General features: G+C 38.7%; 1 protein-coding gene across 2 annotated transcripts in view; it reads right to left on the reverse strand.

Annotated features, from left to right (window-relative positions):
- USP24 (ubiquitin specific peptidase 24) overlaps positions 1–20,750 on the reverse strand; it is a 125,207-nt gene extending 104,457 nt beyond the window's left edge. Inside the window, exon 1 of one of the 2 annotated variants that reach the window (XM_069480051.1) lies at positions 20,171–20,750. In XM_069480051.1, the coding sequence (XP_069336152.1) occupies positions 20,171–20,500 (330 nt within the window). In that variant the 5' untranslated portion in view covers positions 20,501–20,750. The remainder of the gene's footprint in view (positions 1–20,170) is intronic. The other variant, XM_069480050.1, reaches the window with a different exon arrangement.
- Positions 20,751–21,037: the final 287 nt, after the last annotated feature.

Here is a 21,037-nt window from a genome sequence, read left to right on the forward strand (position 1 = left end):
AATTAGACATGTTCATACATATGTCACCACCCATATCCAGAAACTTGTCCTTTTGAAAAATGCAATGAACAGGCAGTATATTAACTGGGGACTGAGTACACAAAAATATTTACCTAACCCTTGCAAATGAGACTTAAAATATCATCATGCAAGGTTCTGAGTTAACAGAGTTTAATATTTATGTAGAAAACTACCTTCATTGAGTTTTTAAAAGGGCTTGAACTCAAGAAGGATACATTATTAAAATGTAAGTCTTCCTTGCTGAAAGAAGCAAAACTACTGGGGCAGTATCTACCACCTGCTAGCGTAGAGATTAAGTGCCTGTCTGCCCACTGACTCAACAAATGCAGATAAAGAAAATTATTCAACTTAATGGATAAGAGATTGCCAATGTTGCTGGAAGTTTAATACTAAATTCAAAATTACTGAACTATCCTCTTGGCCAACATGTACTCAAAAGGACTTCTAAATATCTGGTCAATGTATAGAAAAATGAACATAGACTGATTTCTCCATGAGGATTTTAAACAGGCTTGTCTATTACCTAAAATAAATGACAATTAGTACCATATATGTATATTAAGGAAAAAGATGCAAATTTGAACATTTGATTCAACTGTCACTAATTTATAATAACTTTCATTAAATCTTGAGATTGTCAATCTTATTATTTTTCAAAGCAATTCAGGAACAGTTATATGCAGATATGATATTTCTTCTGTTATTTCAGATTAAAGAAAATAAATCCTAAAATACTGTTTCCTAGAAAAAGAAGAGATGATGGCAGTCCCCAAGTTACTAATACATTGTGTCTCAAGTCTGTTTGCAAATTGTTTTCCTAGAATGCACTTTCATTCCATGTTACGAGTAGTAAATAATTTCTTAACTATTCTACAAAAGCTAGCTTTTTTTTGTGGTCCCCTGCATTAACCTTTGCTGGTTATTCACGTAAAATCAGCCCTCTGCATCCATGGATTCAACCAACCGTGTACTGAAAATATTTGGAAAACAAAAATGGATGGTTGCATCCGTATTGAACATGTACAGACACCTTTTCTTGTCATTATTCCCTAAACAACACAGTGTAACAACTATTTACACTGTATTAGGTATTATAAGTAATCTAGAGACAATTTAAAGTATATAAGAGATCTGCATGTCCTGGTTCAGAAGGAAAATTTAAAAAATAAAAAAAAAAGAATACGGTATATAGGAGGATGTGTTTAGGCTATAAGCAAATACTACAGCATCCACAAATTTTGGTTTCCAAGGGGGACCCTGGAACCAGGTCCCCATGGATATTGAAGGATGACTGGATTCAGAATATACAGAGACAAGGTTTTCACGAGAAGGGGTTGTCTTGTAATTCCATGGTGGTATCTTACACATAGGGTGTATACTTTCACTTAGATTTAAGGTCTGGAACTTATAGATCATTGATCCTAGGATCAAAAAAGTAGGTAGTGGTTCCAGTCCCAATTTCCTTAGGACATCCCCAGAGACTGGAGATATGCTGGACCTTGGGTTTTAACACACAGCAGGAAGGAGGGGAGATATGGTGAAGAGGATTTAGATAAATGCAGATAAGAGTAAAAATGTCAAGAATTGTGCCAGTTACTATGGAAAAGTATATATACATATATATTATCATTTAATTCTTCACAAACCCCATGAGGTAAGAATTGTCATCCTCATTTTTTAGATGAGCAAACAAACTAAGCCTCAAATAAGACGAAGTTACCCAAAGTCACGTTTTTTATGGTCCCTTGCCTAACATCAACAGTCATTCATGTGTTCAGAATGGGATAAAAATTTAAGTCAAGGTTTCTCCAAATCTCATGCTCTAGATTAATTACATGTGGATGTATTCCAATTCCTCCTAAAGCTGGTAGAATGGCACAGTCTCAAAAAGCATCATTGCAGAATGGAGGCAAAATGTTTTTATAAAAAAGCAAACATTCTTCAATGTTCCGTGGAGGCTATATAAGAAAAAAAAAAAAAAAAACAAAAAAACCCCATACAGAACTTATATAATGTACCCAAAACTAAGATCTGGGAAGGAAAGAGAGAATTACCAATTAAAATTTCTTTCCTTCCAAAGCACTAGTATTTTTCAATCCATTAAAACTTAATCTAAAGTTCTAGATAAGCAATTATTAATAGCTTTCATTATTAACGTTGTTGAAATTTCCTTTATTATGTATTCCTGCCCAACAGATCTAAATGTGGATTCTGTCACCACCACTTGCTACCTGTGTTATCTTGAATAAGCTTCTTAACCCTCTATGTCCCTTAGTTTTCCTCAATGAAAAACAGGATGGTGCTTGGTTTCCAAGATTACTACACAGATGAGAGGTAAGTAACACAGAGGGCCCACTCTGGCAAACAGCAGCATAAAATATAGCAGGCCTGACCTCTCTTCAAGCTTCAGGTGACTCTCTGTCTCTCTCTGACGCTCTCTCTCTGCTACACTCTCTAACCTTGGGGCCTTAAATTAGGCACTTCAAATTTACCATCTCCACAAAGAACTCAGTGTTCTGCCTCAAATGTGTTACTTCGCTAGTATTTCTAATCTCTGAAACTTTGTCATCTTTTCTACCAGTTGGTCACCACATCACAATGATTCTACTTCAGAAATTTCTCCTGACCAGGCTCTCCTAGCCAAGCAGTGCTTTAGCTGAGGTCCTCACCATGTGTGGAGTGGGATGCTGCAACGCTCTTATAACAGCTGTCCCTGCTACCATTCTATATCACCCTAAAGTGCCACCAGAATGATTTTCCTTAAAAAAAAAAAACCAAACCCCAAAAACCTAACCCCAACCCCCCACCCCGAAAAAGGAACCTGACCCCATCATCCCTCACTTGCCCAGGAACCTCCATTAGCTCCCAGCTGCCTGGAGGTATCTAGAGAATAAACGCAAGCTTCTTGCCTGGGCAAGGCTCTTCACCATCTGACCACAACCTACAAATAGAACCTGATCTGCCACTTTCCAAACTCCTCTGCTCTAGCTACACTGAACTTCTCAGGCCCCTGTGAACACCCAAGGTCCTCTCATGGGACCATGCATAGCTGTATCCTATTTCCTCAGCTTAGTTTGCCCTAGAACTCTCTTTCTCAGCTTAAATAAATTCCTACTTCTTCAAAACCACTTCAAGCAACATCTCTTCAACAAAATGTTCAATATTTCTTCAAGCAAAGTAAAACACTTCGTCGTCGTCTTCTTTTTTTTTTTTGGTAGAGACAGGTTTGCAGAGGCTATGAATACACTGATGAATAAGACAAACATATTCTGCCTTTGAAGCTTGGAAAATACCCAGGGAAAAGACAGTAAGAAATTACAATTTCTTGTAAAGAGCATGTTATTCTTACAAAGTGCCATGAAAGTACATAAGATGGGGACCCATTCAGCCTTAAAAAGGAAGGAAATCCTGCCACATACTGTAACATGAACAAACCTTGAGGGCACTATGCTAAGTGAAATAAGCCAGTCACAAAAAGAAAAATATTGCATGATTCCACTTATATGAGGTATCTAAAGTAGTCAAAGTCATAGGAACACAAAGTGGAATAGTAGTTGCCAAGGTCAAGGGTAGAGGAAAAGGGAGAGTTGTTGCTTAATGGTTATGCAGTTTCAGACTTGCAAGATGAAAAATTTCTGGAGATCTGTTCCACAATAATGTGAAATACTTAACACTACCAAACTGTACACTTTAAAAAGATTAAGATGGTAAATTTTATGTATGTATTTTTTACCACAATGAAGGACAATAAGGGGGACCCACCCTCAGTCAAAAGTATCCTACTGAATGAAATAATATTTGAAACCTAAGTAAATATCTAACTTCTTCACCACAACCTCATATGTATGGTTAATTCTTATTCCTCATTTTACTTGACCAACATCAGCAACATTTAACACAGCTGATCACTTCCTCCTCCTGGAAATACCTCCTTTGTTTGGTTTCCAGGACAGAGCTCTTGCCCAGTTCCTCTCACCTCACCGGCCACCCCTCAAGCTCCTTTGCTAGTTCATCTTCATCACCCCAGTCTCTAAACACTGCAGAGTACTTCTGAGCTGTCCTCAGTCTACTTCTTTACTTTTCCTATACCCACTCCCTTGCTGACCTCCTTGAGTCGAATCAAATGCAGTGTTCTTCAATCCAGTTTTCATTATCACCCCTCCAAGGAGATGTTTTAGACATTTTTTTTCTGAATCACCCCATGCCCCATGAAATTAAATACTAATGAATAAGATTGTGTTGAGTAGGGTTGAGCTTTGGAGCAATCCATTGTAATATCCAACATTTTTTTCACCTCTCCCAAGAACCAATTTTTGCCTCCTGTTGGAGTGATATTACCCCTGTTGAGAATGCATGCTTTAATGGTTTAAATACTGTCTCTAAGCCGAAGACTCAAACATTTTAGCTCCAGTATAGACCTCTTCTCTGGATGCTAGGCATATATCCAACTCCCTTTCTGATAACTAGAGCATCTAATAGGTGTCTTAAATTAAAATGTTCAAAAACAACACCTGATCTTTCCCATAAGATCATGTTATCTCCCTGTTCAAAACCCTCAATGCCTTCTTTCTTCATTCTGACAAAAAGTTATCATTACAGTTGCCTACAAGACCCTAATAAGGAGCTGACCTCTCCCCTACCCGCTCCTTCACTGAGTTCTATCCACATTGGTCTCCCTGATACTGCTCAAACATGCCAGCCCTGCTCCTACCCTGGGTTTTTGCATTAAGTATTCCTTCCACTTAAAGTAAGAGTTGGCAAAGTACTGCCCACTGCCTGTTTTTGTAAACAGAGTTTTACTGAAACACAGACCTGCACGTTTGTTTACCTATATCCTATGGCTGCTTTCATACTACAGATGAGCTGAGTAGCTGCAGCAGAGACTATAGCCCATTAAGCCTCACACATTTACTCTCTGGCCCTTTATAGAAAAAGTTTTCTGATCCCTTAGAATGCTCTTCCCTCAGATAACCACACTTTGCGTCCTTACCTTCTTCAGGTCTTTGCTCAAATATGACCTTCTCAGTGAAGCCTTCCCTAAATAATCTACGTAAAAAGCAGCCCTCATCACACCTGCCCCCAGTCTAGCATGATCTCTCCCCTTGCCTGCTTTATTTTTTTCCCATAACACTTATAATCATCTCACATTCTACATTTTACTTATTTGTTTGTTGTCTGCCTCACCTCGCTGGGATATAAGCTCCATGAGGGCAGAATTTTTGTTTTATTTGTTCCATAGTAACAGCCCCTGAGACAGAGTAGGTGCCCAATAAATACTTGGTGAATGAAAAAGTGAATACTAAGCACCTAATAAATACTCATGAAAGAGGGAAGGGATCCTAAGCACAGAGAATTGTATGTGTAGACAGGCACTAAAGAGAGTATGGCGTATTTAAAGCGCTTTCGTCTATCTCCATAACATCAGATACTGAGTTGTAGTAAACTTCATCTATTTTCAGGTTTGGCTCCCCAATAACATTGTGTTACTCCATAAGAGGAGCTGTATCTAATTCTCCACTCTACTACCAGTGTCTGAAGTTTTATCTGATACCTAAATCTCCTGTACAATGTCTCCAGCAATATCCCAGAACCCCTTTCTAAATACATCTAGTGACCAGGCACCTAGGACGTTTTTGAGATTACCTGTTTCTTTTTTGCAGAAAGGTTCGACTGAAATCTATCTCCAGGTAATTCTGACTAACATCTACCTGACCATAATTAGACAGGATGTTATTTTCTATGAACCTTCATTTCCTCACTTGTGAAAGGAGAATGCTATGTGTTTTGCTTATTAACTAAAAAAGGGGTTTTGTGAATACTAAATAAAATAATGTATGTGAAAATGCTTTATAAACTCAAACCTCATATAAACAAAAGTAAAGTGCCATTATGGTTATCTAAAGTGCTCGTAAATGGTTATTCTTCACAAATTTTTACTTACAGGAATAAAACTCCACTGAAAACACTTTTATATTTTTCTTTTTAGAAGGATACTCCATGTTCTCTCAAGCGGTAAGTTCTAATTTGTCTTAATCCTTACAGTCATAAAATAATTCAGTAGGCTTAAAGTTGAGGAGGACAGCCTGTATATTGTAAGATGTTCAGCAGCATCCCTGGCTTCTGCCCCCTAGTTGCCAGTAATAGTACCCTTCTAGTTGTGACAACCAAAAAGATCGCCAAACTTTGCCAAATGTCCTGGGGGGAGGGGGCAAAATCACCCCCACTGTCTAAGAACCACTGTCTTTGAAAAGACTTAACATCTCCATATCTCAGTTTCATCTATAAAATGAAAATGTTTGCCTATAGATCCAAGATCCCTTCTACCTCTAAAAATGCTAAAATTCTATTAAAGATCAAAATAAAGATATTAACAAATGCAATCTTACTAAGGGGGAACAAAGTAGAGAACAAATTATGTCATGAAATAAATATTTTTGTTCAATTTTCCTTATTACCTTAATAGATAACAAAACCTCTTGCGTATTCAAAATTATTCAATCATAAAATCTTTTAAAAATAATGCAAGAGAATTGGATTAGACTTTTCAAAAGCATCAGTATGAAAAGACTAAACAGATGGATAGGCCATTCTAGAATCCAAATTAAAGGGATATGATAATCAAATGTAATGCATACTCTTTGATTCAATCCTGTATTATTTTTAAAAGCCTATAGAGATTATTAATATAAGTGGAGAAATCTGAACATGGACTAAATCACATATAATATTATTGTATTAATTTTAAGTTCCCTTTGTGAGATAATGGTATTGCAGTTCTGTAGGAGCATGTCTTTGTCCTTAGGAGATAAACATTGAAATATTTAGGCGTCAGGTGTGATGACATTAGCAATTTATTTTCAAAGGTTCAGAAAAAATGTGTGTTTATGTCTCTTTAGAGATAGAGGAGAGAAAAAGCAAATGTGACAAAATGTTTGCAGATGTTGAATCAAGGTGAAGGGTATCCAAGTATTCACTGTATTATTCTTTCAACTTCTGTAGACTGGGAATTATTCAAGATAAAAACTTGGGAAAAATACATCTAGTATGCAAATCAAATTATACCCACTTTGGATTTGTAGCTGACCATTTTCTAACATTTTACTAAGTACTTTTTCTCAATAGTTCCCACTCTGTCAGAATCTCCTGGGATAGCTGGAGGTCCTTACAAGTGACAAGCTATTCTGAAAAAGCAATCCAAGTGATTCTGATCTAATGCTAGCCGTCCCTACACACCCTTCAGAAACACAGGCTATGAACTTAAAAGCAGCGGCTGTATCTTAGCTGAAGCCAGAAGTGAGCCAAAGAGATTCAAAAGATTGTTCAGTGTTGAACAAATGGTTACCATACTACTCTTTTTCCCCCTCCTACTCCCCCTCCACGCACATTTTTACTTAATTGGGATGAGAAAGGAGGAGAAAAAATGAAAAGTGTCTCAATAGCTTTACTTCAAAATAAACTCACTTGGATTAATAGTAACATCATTAATCATTATAATAGAGGAAAAAGAAACAAATGTGACAATATGAAACAAAACCAGCAACACTAAAAATCCTGCTTTAATTATACTGTAGCATGTTTTCTCTTTCCTCTCTAGAAATGAAAACGTCTGCAAATAATCTCCTTACTGAAGTAGAGCTCAACTAAGCCATGTAACAAAACTATATAAAAACAGACTGGCAAACAGTCCTTCAAAAGGCTAAAAAAAGGTTTGTTTCTTTTAGCATCCATTATGTTCTTTCCTGTGTACAGTATTTTTCTATGTGAGCTAAAGAAAAAACATAATGCAAATGGAGTGGTACTGAATACCAAACTTCAAATTTAATATGTTATGTTCAAAATTGCATCTATTATAAAGACACTGGCAACAGTTCAAAACAGTTCCTTCCCACAAACTAATACAAGGCAAACACCATGACAGAAATCTGCTAAAAGACTACCAAAAAATGTGTGCTTGCCTTCAAGCTATAGAGTAGGGTGTTTTAGGCAAGATTACCTTTAAGAGACTATTCGATACACATGTGAGTTGAAAGAATGTGTTCCAAAATAGTGATGCAAACTAAATATTTTCCAGATAAGATTCTTTAACTTAGCACCTCCTACATCAAGGGTTACCCTGGAGTTTACGGGAAATACTGAAGACCAGACCCTGCCCTCAAAGGACTCAAAAATCAATACCGGGGACGAATAAAGAACAATGGCAATACAATGGGATAAATGCTGTAACAGAAGTTTATAAGGGTTTCTATTCAAACTTAAGAAGGCACTTTTAACTAGTAGGAGAGGAAGAATGAATGGGAAGAAGTGTAATGGCAGGTACCAACCTCTGATAGAAAACCATTAGCAAAAGTGATTGACAGGACTTGTAGCATGTTAGCATTTGGAGTCTCTTGGGACTTGCCGGACTGAGATAAGAAGGATGTTCCTACCCTATCTCTGCCAACAGCAAGCCTGTGTTAAATCTAGTTTCTAGAGAAAGGATCAAGTTGATGCCACACAGAGAGTGCTATGGATTAACTCTTAGGTCCAACATGGCAAGAGAAGGGGGGAGACAGAAAGAGAGAGAGGAGGGCATGCCAGGAGGGAGAAAAAGCATATGCATAGGCAGGAAGTCATAAAAGGAACTGGCATTATTTTAAGGCTGATTTTTTTTTAAAGTATCCTTTAGAGTTCATCAGTACACACTGTGTTTTATTTCTGTATTCATTAAAATACATATAATCAAAAGGAAGTGTTATATTTTCAGCATATTAACACCTTTCTAAGGTATCATTCAAAATGTTTAATTTCAAATCTACAAGTGTACAATACATCCCAGTTGATACTTGTTATAATCACTGTGTTTGATACATAGAGAACAAAAAGGGTAATTTTAAGGAACAAAATGTCACACATCTGAAACATAATTATTAAATTAGGTGGTACACTGTTTCAAGAGATTTGTATACTGACTCTTAAAGCTTATTTTTAAGTACTCAATACCATGACCAACTGTGGAAAGACTTCAGCAGGGGATCAGGTGTTCAAGGATGCTAAGTCTACAGACTGACACAGCACCTTTCCAAGCCACAGCAATTGTCTTAGGCTGTCCTGTCTCAACTCCCACCATCTTTAAATGCATGAATAACTGTTGAAGTTAAAAAATGCAGAATGGGAGAGCAAGATAACCTATTGGAATGTATCCACCACAGATAAGGGGAAACCAACACTACTATATAGCTAACAAAGGAAATGGTGATGATTAAAATGTAGAAAGTTTATAAGGCAGGCTACATTAAAGACGACCGACAGTCAAAGACTTCCTCATGCCAGAAAGACAGTATGGTAAAGTAAAACGAAATACATCTTAGGAGAGAGAAGGCTGAGTTCTCTTCCTGACTTTGCTAATGAGCCAAGAGTCAAGGTCCTCATCCCTAAACTGACAAGCTTTAACACCACCAGATCTCCATGGTCCCTTCCAGCTCTGAAATAAATTTTCAGTTTTAATCCTTTAGTTTTATTTGGTGGAATAAGGAGAGGGAAAGGCAGGAAATATTCTCAGTTCTACAGATAATTTTGCTGTTTTATGAAGTGTATCTTGCTAAGTAGTCTTAGTATCTTTCTCATACTATAATCACTATGAACTGGGTGAATCCAAGAGTAACCATATCATTTCTGATCTTTGATACTTCTTAAGAAATGCTTAAAATTCCTTTACCACAGCCATGTTCTATATTTCAACCATATAAAGCTCAAAGTAATGAAAAGCAAACAGGACTTGCTCGTTATTCTCTACAGATGTCAGTGTACTGCACATATATCATGAACCGATTGTATGCTACAAAGTATAGATATTTGGCTGGCTTACTTCCAACACTGAGAGGCTGGCTGCTCAACAGATACCTGACATTTTCTCCAAAGTAAGTGTGTGCGTGTATGTAGGGGTGTATGTGTGTGTGTGTGTGTGTGTGTGTATGTATGACACCTTAACTGTTAGTGAAAGATAGGATGATTTGTTGCTACAACTCACCATAATATTTCAAAATGAAGCAGACATCATGAGAAGGAAACCTCACAAGAGGAAAATTACTAATACTCTTTAAGTATTATTTTAGCACAGTCCACTCCAATATAAAACTGATCACAAAAACAAAATACTAATAAACTAGAGATCCCTAATTATACTAATACCAGACAGGTTTTCATTTACAGAGTTCTTGCTATTTCCACCAAGTCTTTCTATTATAAAATTACCAACATTCCTTTAGCTTTAAAATAATTTTTTTTTGTATTATCAACAGTCATAATAGATTTTTAGCCACAAGACTAGTTCCTAGAACAATTTCTCTTTCCTGGGAAAAACTTATACATTCATGCTTTTAGGACAAAAAGTAATGCCATTTCATTAAAGAAATTAGAACAATTCTTTAAAAAGATACTGGTTGAAAGAATCATCAACTTACTAATATTAAACATCTCACAAGTAAATAAATACAAATTCTGTACATTCCATGACACTAAAGAAATATTGCTTGAGAAAAATATCACTTGGTTTCTTGGCAACAGATACCACTATAGATCAAATTACATCACAGAAAGTTCCTAAGCACTATCCAAATGCTTTTGATAGATCTGAGCTCTTTCATATTTAACCCACAACTCCTCAAGAACTCTAGTTTCTGAAATAAAATAATTTATTAGACTTAGGGCATAAAAAAATCTACTAGCCTTAAATCCATAATAGAGAAGGGACTATGTCTGGTGTGTTCACCATTGTATTTACTCCCAACATTTAGCTCAGAGACTAGCACACAGTAAATTCTCAATAAAAACTTACTGAATGAATGGCTGTTTTGTTAAATGGGCCATTAGCTGTTTTGTTGCTCTGACATCTTCAGTATAATGCCTGTTTTTACCATTGGAATTTGATCCAAACCACTATTTCATTCAAATGGAGAGTTTTTTTCTGAAAACTCTTTAATTATTCTCCATTTAATAAAAACAACAAAAGTAGCAGTCCCACCCTCTTAAAAATGTGCAAACACACATGAGACAGAGTACAGTAAAGTATATAAATGACAGAAAGAGTCAAGTGAGTGGAATCCTTGAAAACAACAGATGAAATTGTGTTTGGAGGCTACCGACAGCTCAACAATTGTGAGTGACACTGCTACAGGTCACAGGAACAGAGGTCACAAGGGAAGGCTGTGTCAGCCAACTGTGTTCATTTGTATAATGTCCTGTTGGAAAAAAAAAGTGGTCTAAAGACAGCTGTTTTCAAAATAGAGTCACAGACCTTTCAGAGTCTTAAAAAGCTGGCAGGTAATCTAAAGATCAATCAAACACGCAGTGGAATCACATATAACAATGTTCTAAAACCAATTAGCAAGGCAAAATGCTGTGAGATATTGAGGTTGGTTGGGGGAACATGAAGAACAGAACAGAAAAGCAGGAAAAGCAACTAAATAGAATCTCCATTAAAGCTTAACCCAGGACTCAATTTGAAAAGTCCTGCTGAATCGCATTTTCTTCGCCACAGTTTTCTTATAGCTAGAAAATAACCAGAAACCATATAATAGCTAATCAAATATATATTCTAGATTAAAGAAAAATCCTCCCAATGATATGCTAGGAAACAGTATACTTTTTCCCATACTTCAGTCAGATAAAAAGCAAATTAAATCTTTTTTACATTTCATTTTCCTTAGTAATAAACTTTTCAAATAATTTGGGAGTCAAATTATTTTCAAATAATTTGCAATATTTCCTAAGAATTTCAAAATATTTTAGTCTTTTTAACTGTGGTATCTCATCTTAATGGATACCACAGTTTGGTTTGTCTTTATTTATTTTAATAAAGTTTGTATACTTTTTAAAGGCTCATTAAATAAAATTTTTTAAACTCAGAAAAATAGGGAGAGTATAGCCCTATCACCCCAAAATAATAGTATTAATATTTTAGCACCAACTTATTTTAAAAATTAAGTGTGCATATTTACATGTATACACGAGAGGCCCCGTAGTTTCTAATTTCTCAAAGGGGTCAATGAATGAAAAAATTTAACCACAGGTCTAGTCTAAGATGCCCATTTTACAGAGGAGAGAATTGAGGCTCAGAAAGGCAAACTGAACAGAAATGTACAGTTTTCCAAATTCCTGGTTTAATATTCTTCCAAATACCATTTGATTTGTCATTTCATTTAAAATTTTCTTTCCATCCATCCATTTAGTCATCTCCCTATCCAATCAAATATTTTTGTGAGCCAGGAATATTAGGGACACAGAAATAAAAAGAAACAGTCCTAGCTGCTCAAGCTTACTGGGAAAATCGATACATATATGTAAACACATCATTGCTTTCCTTGGTATACGTGGCAAAACGCAGTGGGAGAATGTACTGGTATGACACAAGTATACCTTAAAGAGCAGTGGCATTTGAGCTGACCTTGGAGAATGAATTAGTGTTAGCCAGGCAGATGAGATACTGGGGAGAAGGGCTAATAGCAAAGTAGATGGCACCTAATCTGCAAGGAAAGCTCAGAACAGGAAGGCAGGAGATGGGACCAGATAGGTTAAGTTTACAGACCCTGAAAGAAATGGAGTTTAGATTTTACCTATAGGAGATGAGGAACCACCCAAACACTTTTGACCAAGATTATCCTATGATTAATATCTGCATTTTAGAGAGATCATTCTGGTGCCAGTGTCAGTGGCACAGAGAAACAGTAATAAAAAGGACATGAAAAAAACCAAAGCACTAACAATGGAAATAGAGAGAAGGGGCAGGAAAGAGATTTAGGGTTAGAGTTAATAGGCTATTCAATAAGAGAAGAGAGCAAGGAGTCTAGAGTAACTAAGACAATTGATAGATGGTGTTGCCACTCACAGTACAAAGTATCTTCATATTTACCAGGATCGGAAATACATTTTAAATTGCTACCAAAATGCTTCACTGTAGATTTCCAACTATAGGTTTCAAAAAGCAATTCAATTTTCAACCAAAATTGACAATATATGAGTAAGAAATGGAAAGGAAAAAAAAAAGCAAACGAAATGTTGGCCTGTTTATGAAAAGCTGAGTTCTAACAGCACACTAAGCAGAAACTGCAAAGTCTTGGCAATACAATGTCTGACCAACACGTCTTTCTGAAAAAGACTTTAATGTCAGAAACCCACTGATAAAGAAGGTAAGTACAGTTGGCCCTCCATGTCCACGGTTCTGTATCTGCGGAGTCAAGCAACCATGAAAAAAATATTAAAAAAAATTAAAAATAACGATAAAAAATATAAATATAAAATAATGCAGTATAACAACTATTTACACAGCACTTACACTATATTAGGTATTATGAGTAATCTAGGGATGATTTAGAGTATACTCAAGAATGTGCAAAGGTCATATGCAAACACTACATCAGGGACTTGAGCATGGAGGAAGGTGTCCTAGAACCAATCCCCCTCGGTGGGTACCAGAGGGATGACTGTATCAGGTTGTTTATTAAGTTATTGTTTTAACCCAAGTGCCCATCAATACATGAGTGGATTAATAAAATGTGGTATATGTATACCATGGAGTACTACTCAGCTATAAGAAATAATGGTGATATAGCACCTCTTATATTTTCCTGGATAGAGCTGGAACCCATTCTACTAAGTGAAGTATCCCAAGAATGGAAAAATAAACACCACATGTACTCACCATCAAATTGGTTTCACCGATCATCACCTAAGAGCACATTTAGGAATAACATTAATCGAGTGTCGGGCAGATGTGGGGGGGGAGGGGATGGATGTATACATACATAATGAGTGCAATGCGCACCGTCTAGGGGATAGACACGCTTGAAGTGGGGGGCAAGGGCAATATACATAACCTAAACTTTTGTATATGCTGAAATTAAAAAAAAAGAAGAAAAGAAAAATTCAAAAAAAAAAAAATAAATAATGTAACATATATAAAAAAAGTTATTTTATAAAATATTCCTAATATAAACTTAAGTGAAAGCATAATAAATAATGCCAAATGAATTTTGCAATACAAATAACTAGTTTGAAAGCAAACTGTGTGCTAGAACAACTACACTTAGCTTTAGAAGTGGGAGAACTTCAGTGGGTACCTGCAATATTACTTATTTCTAAGAGGACAATCAAATTTTCAACTCAGCCCTAGAAAATGCTTCGACAGACTGCTGCATCACAGCTGAAGCATTTTAACTTCTGGAAAGATTATCAGAATAAAATTTTGCCTTAATTGTGTTAGTTCTTTTCTGTAAAATAAATAAAAACAAATCAAATCTATGGTTACACATTCCATTAACTCGCTTAGGGTAATCATCTCTAACACAGGTAGACTCTATTTCCTTCGCACATAACACACATACACACACACACACACACACACACACACTGAAATGAAAAATGCAAGGCACCAATGGTGGGAACCAGATTTCTCACTGCTGGACAGACAAGCGAACCCATAAACATAACATAAAAGCAAAATAGTTACAAAATACCTTGCCAAAAACTCACCAGAGATTATCAACAATAAACAAATAATGTCACCTACTACCAATATGAGCTTAACAAAAAATTGTTATAAATCAGTTGTGACTAAAAAAAGTGACAATACGAAATAAAAATTTCTATGATAATAAATGAGAATGAGAAATACAAGCTTAAAAAAGAAACTAAAACTCTCTAAAAAGAAAGTGAGAAAAAAATTTTATTCTTTTGAAAATGAAGTACAACTTTCTTAGTATCTCTGCAATCTAGTATCTTCAGGCTGAAATGTCCTCATATCTGACTTTACTAGGTATCTAAAGCTGACCTTTCTGTGTTTAACTTTCTTTTTCTCCATTTTTTTAAAAATGAAAACCTTACCAAAATATATTATGCATTCTCAACCCTTCTTAAACAGAGCATACGAGAACCTTTTCTTGATGGTAGGTGGCATCATTAAAAATACAGTTGGGTAGGAAACACATACAGCAGGTTCAAGTCACCTCATACAAACTGCTAGCCTGACGGGGCTGAGTCTGCTTTTAAGGTTTTCCCATCCCCTCCTTTACCACTGAGCTGCTACTCTCACTTCTCGCTAATGGCAAATGGGCTTGCCTCTAAGAGCTCATCAGCTCATGTTAGGACTACACGAAACCATTCTAATTTGACAGGAAACATAATGTTAAAACTTGTTTGAACTGTTTTTTTTTTTTTTTAAAGTTTAAACACGAACGAAATACATGAGCTATAGTGCATTAAATTTATGGGGATGTTTTGAAATGGTTCAATTGTGTGTATTTATGTATTCACTTATTTCTCTCTGGGGTCCCCAATATGAAAAATATCCTGAAAAACTGAATTCTAGATTTGAACATTCTGCTAAATCTTTATTAAAAGTGAAAAATTTTCACCTTCATATTCAGATTCAAATAAATGTTATATAATACTTTGGGCAGTAAAATATGTAAGTATACTTGATGTTATTTTTCTATTAAAGTTGAAACCTTTTCCTGAAATTGTTAAAACATTACATTTACTTTTCTAACACTGAAATTGGTTTCAGATTTTAAGCTAACAATATTATTATGCTGTATAAAGCTGTCACAACCTACTGTGATTTCACTAGAACACACAAAAGGCACTTCCTTAACGCTGAATTATATTCATTCCAAAAATGAACGGTCAGGTAATTACAAGGTGATAATCCAACTGTTAGATGAACTCACAGACCTAATTCCCAAAGGACATACATATAGATCATAAAGAAATTCTTACTTCAAAAATTAGGCTATGCTGATTCATCTTTAAGATTCCCTATCTTTACTTCATTTACTTTCAACTGATTTTGGTTCTTCTATTTTTCACTCTAAAATCTTTAAATGAATTCTTTCTTTTTTAACTTACTAAATCATGGTAAATCACAAAGTATTGGTCATGTATTCAAATCACTAATAATTAAGATTTACTCATTTGATATTTACTCCACACTCAAATGTATCACGATTGTTGTCTTTTAGGAAAAAACAAACATGAATTTTAATATAAACGTTGACATGCACATTGAGGGTATTATAATTTCAATTCATTTATAACTACCGCTTGCTACCAAAGGGGGAAAACAGAGGCAGAAATGGGGTAAGTTAAGGAACTACAAATTAATGTGATTTTTATTTTTATGTGATTTAAGATATATATAGCAGGACCAACTTTGGGGCTCTTAACTTAAAAAACAAAAAGCAATGAAATCTTGCAAATACTTCTCACAGAATTCCTCCAGAAGGATATGTTCAAATTAAAACAGGAACAAAACAAAGAGTTCACAATATTTGTTAGATCATAATCTTAAATATCACTTCTGGGAATATTAATCAACAGAACTAGACAGCCAAGAAAGGTATTTCCTCAATGAATGTGAAATCTCCTTGCAAAAAATTCCATTTTAGTATTGTCTAAAGACAAAATAAAGAGACTCAATAACAAGGTACATTTCATAGTTTTTAAGTTTTGTAAGATGCACACGATACCTGGTTCTATTGACCAAAGGACCAACTCTCCCCACTCTGTGGAGAACAGAACAGGGAATGAGCACTCAGTAGTGGTCGGTGGGGGGTTTACATTAGCCATGTAAAAAACAGCGAAGAATTGGGGGGGTGGGGGAAATGTTAAACATCAGGATAAGTTATTTAGAGAGCTGTGAGATTTCACTCTCTTTAATAACGGAACAGACTCTTGTGTGCCGTGGAACGGTTTTGAAGTAATGCAAACTCAGAAACCAAGCACTATATCTACATCCAACAATACTAGTGAGAACCAAACGCAACTTTTCTGCAAAGCATAAAATTGGAAGACATTAAAAAGGTGGTTTTTCTATGAAGTTTTATGGGTTTGCCAGATATCTGGGTCTTTTTCTTATCTGCATTCTCCCTTGCTTCTACCACACCAGAAGTTAACTGCTTGTACTTTCCAAATTGTAATTTTTAAACCAAATCCTAATTACAGCAGGGCCCCAAATTACTAAACTGATTTACCTAACTAGCTACATGACCTTGGGAAGTCACTTCTTGTAAAATGAGAGGCTTGGACAAAGACCCACGGGAATGTAAACTCCATGTTCTGTTTACCACTCTACTCCCTGCCCTGGGACCTGGAGGTACTAAAAGAGAATCATTTCTATCTCCAAAATACAAATATAAAATAAACTTAATCATTTTTGCTTTTTAAATCAATTATATTTTATTCTGTGTTTTCCCAAACATTTTTAAGAGAATGAAAACTGAAATTTCAGGGATTCAGTTTTGAGAAATAAAAAGGGTGAATTATACAACAGCTGACAATCTTCACCCAGGTTTTGCTCTTTCCTTTTCTCCGTTAACTCATAACCCTGACCCCTCCCTTTTTTCTTTGAAAAAGAGGCAGATGATAGGGAGAAGGAGACAGTCTTAAAGCCAGAGGGCCTGAGTTCTAGCCCCACCTGTTCTATTAACTGACTCTGAGGGGATAAGCCACTTCCCCTTTGGGGCCTGAAAGGCTGCATTTGTAAAAGAAGGGAGCTGAACTAATTATTAATTTCTAAAGTCTTCTGCTTAAAAAAATCAGTGATCCTTCTTTCATTCTACCCATTATTCTATTCCTAATGCCTTGATTAGGCACTCACCACATCATTCCTAGACTTGCACAGTAGCTTCATAATTTCTCTCTTTCCCTTTATTTTTCCTTGTTATCCATACTGCTATCAAATAAATTCAATCCTAAAACCATGTAAGCAGAGTGAAAAACACGCTGGCTTTGAAGTCAAAGAGACCTGGGTTCAAATTCAGGCTCTGCCACTAACTACATAATCATATTCCTAAAATGGTAATGTTATTACTTTATCACCGAGGATTAAACTGTATAAAGCCCCGAATACACGTAGATACTCAACAATAATTAGAATCTTTCCCAATTTCCCAAGATCAAAAGCCTCAGTTTCCCACTGTCTACATCAAGGATGACCAACAAGCTGCACAGGTAACATGCATGAAGGTTTTTACAAACAGACAAACTTTGGGTTAAATGGTCTCACCAGGCTCTTGTGTGTCAGGGAAGTGTCAGCCTGCCAACTTCTGCCAATATGCTTGATGGGTAAAGTAGCATCAGTCACCAGCCTTCCCAAACTCTCAAAAGTAAACTGTGCAACCTCCCCTATGCCAAATCCACAGGTCAAAGAGAAATAAGGACTTGACACTTTGTTTCAAAAAGATGGACATTCTCTGGATTTTACCTGAAAGCGAACTCCTGGGCTAGCCACTCATTCGAAAAGAAGCCACTCCCAATTCTCTGTACTTAAATGTACAGGCAGTAAGCTAAGGTTAATGCACCAAGCATTATAATTTATTGATTTCTCAATCACAGGAAATTAAAAGGTGTGACAAAAGAAAATAAAGAATAAAATTTTTCACATAATGAGGATACACTGAGGTTTGCAGAGTTACACAAACACCATAAAAAAAAAAGCCAGGGCTTTTTTCTTGATTTCAAAACTGGGTCAAAACTGGAAGGAACAAGGGGAGGAGTGATGGGAACTTGCAAGGAGAAGCTCATTTCTTAAAGTGACTTAAGTACAGTTACTTAATTATATGGGATTTTTTTTTTAATTCCCAAACTAGAAACAATAACAATCTTTACTTCCATACACTAGTCAACGATACAGTTGAGTTACTGGTAACAGGGCAATCTAGCAAGTGTGTCAAAGCCTGGAAACAAAGAAATGTTACACAGAAACCCGTTTTTTCTGAAGTGCCACCTTCTTTCCTAAGCTACTTTAGCCCAAGCAACTGCTGCAAAAAGCATACAATTAAAAGGATATACCATTACTCAGGAAGAATTCTTTCAGAAGGCTCAGCTAACAATTATACAAATTCATATACCTACCTAAAAACACAATCTCATCTATTTGAGATCTGTGCTCTTTCTGTGGTCAGGCCAAGCTGCTCTACTGGCCCCATGCTGCACTATCCAATGAATCTGATAAAAATTCCTGCCATGAGCTGCCATTTTTCTGCAAAATAATTATTCACAAGCACTACTGCTTCTGGTCAATCTTTTTTCTTTATTGTATGAAAAGTCGGTTTCCTTCCCTGTTCCTTGCTCACATCCCAAACTAAACAGGCCTAATTTTCTCCACCTAGTCTTGAGACCTCTCATCAAAGCCATTAGCCTCAACAAACTCCTGCTCCACTCCCATTTATCTCCCACCCTGTTCCCTACCCCTCTGCACAGCACCCTCAGTACTACTGCCGTGCCTTTCCCCATCTAGTTTTCCCCCATTTCTCACCTATGACAAGTACTTCCCAGTTACCCAGAGTTGGTCCCAGCTTCATCCCCCAATTCCAGTTCCCACCCCTGCCCAGGCTTCTTACCTTTGGCCTTCAGTTCAATCTCCACTGCTTTAAAACCTGACCTTAATAAAGTCCAGCCCCCACCCCAGACCTTACTGCAGGTGAAATCCGCGCCCCCCCCTCCCCCGGCCCCTTTACTTTAGATCAATTCCTGTCATTCCTGGTCCATGCCCGGACCCTTCTCATTTTAGACCCTGCTCAATATCCCCGCTTTCTGACCCTTGGCTAAAATCCAAAACCCATTCCTAACCCCAACAGTCCACTGATCCTAGCAAAGACCACTACTCTGGCTGGCCCATCCCACTTTTTCTGAGACTCCGAACCTGGTGCCTGCCTCCCCCAATCCTTCACTAAAATCTGGTGCCGAGAGATCTCCGACCTAGCCTAGTCTCCACTAGTACCTCATTTCTGACCGTCATACACATGTCCTCTCCAACATAGCTCCAGGCTAAGGTGTCTGTCTTCCCATCTCCGCTACTAGCCCTGGACCCTCCTCTCCCGATCCCGGCCCGCCACGTCGGCGTGCTTAGCCGGAACCCTAAGGGACCCCTCCTCACCCTGACCCGCAGCCCAGTTCTGCACCCCTAACTCCCATCCGGACCCCTCCCCTAAGAGTCGCTTTCCCCGCTTAACCCCAGTCCGGTGACCTACGTCCCCGACTGGAGCCTGGTGCTCCATTCCCTCTCCATGCCCCCCGCCCCACCACGACCCCCGGCGAATACTCTCCCCCAGGGCAAGCCCAGTGGGGTGTGTCTCCCGCGGCCTCTCCCGCGGGGTCAGGGGTTGCCGCTCCTCACCTCCGCGTCCACCACCTCGTGGTAGGCGGGCGGGGGGTCGAAGCCACCCCCGCCTCCGGTGCTCCCGCCGCGGGAGGGGCCGCCGCCGCCGCCGCCGCCGTCACCGCCGCCGTCGCCCCGCGGGCCCCCACCGGGCCCGGGGCTGGGGCCGCCGCCGCTGTCCATGGGCTCGTAGCCGCCGTAGTCGAGGCCCGGCCGCTCGTTGGTGAGCAGCGCCACGGCCTCGTTGATGTCGTTCTTGGCCAGGCGCAGGGCCTTGCGGATGGTGGCTGGGTCCGAGAAGCCCATGCACAGCAGCGTGGTCATGTGCTGCTCCTCCTCCGATTCCATGGCTCGGGCCTCCGGGCTGCGCCGACCGGCGAGCCGCGAAGCTGCAGGTCCCGGGCCTGGCGGGCCGCGCGGCGCTGCCTCCGCGCCGCCCCCGCGCCCCGGCGGGCCCCTGCGCTCCTGCCCCGAGCGCTCCGCGGCCGCAGGGCCAGGGTGGGTGCGGGCGTGGGCGCCGCGAGCCGGGCTGGGGCGGTGGGGCGCTCAGGCGCGGCGGCGGCCCGGCCCTGCCCTGCGCGCCGCCATGTTGGCCTCCCCCTCCTCCTCCTCCTCCTCCTCGGGCCGCGGGGCCGCGCCTCCGCTCCCGGAAGCGGCACGGGAGGCGACCGGGCTCGCCGTACCGAGTGGTGGCGGCGTTTTTTTGTTTGTTTGTTTTAAGTGAAGGAGCGGAGGGAGGGGCCGCGCCGCAGAGCGTGTCTGGGGTGAAAGGGCTGCCGCGCGCCCCGGCTGAGGCGAGGGAGGGTCCTCCGTTGTCGCCACCGCCCGCCCATTTCTCCGGCAACAGGTTCCCCTGGGACGGGAGGGGCTGCAGCGCGGCGCAGC

This window comes from Eulemur rufifrons, chromosome 8 (assembly GCF_041146395.1).
Source record: "Eulemur rufifrons isolate Redbay chromosome 8, OSU_ERuf_1, whole genome shotgun sequence".
NCBI lineage: Eukaryota > Metazoa > Chordata > Mammalia > Primates > Lemuridae > Eulemur > Eulemur rufifrons.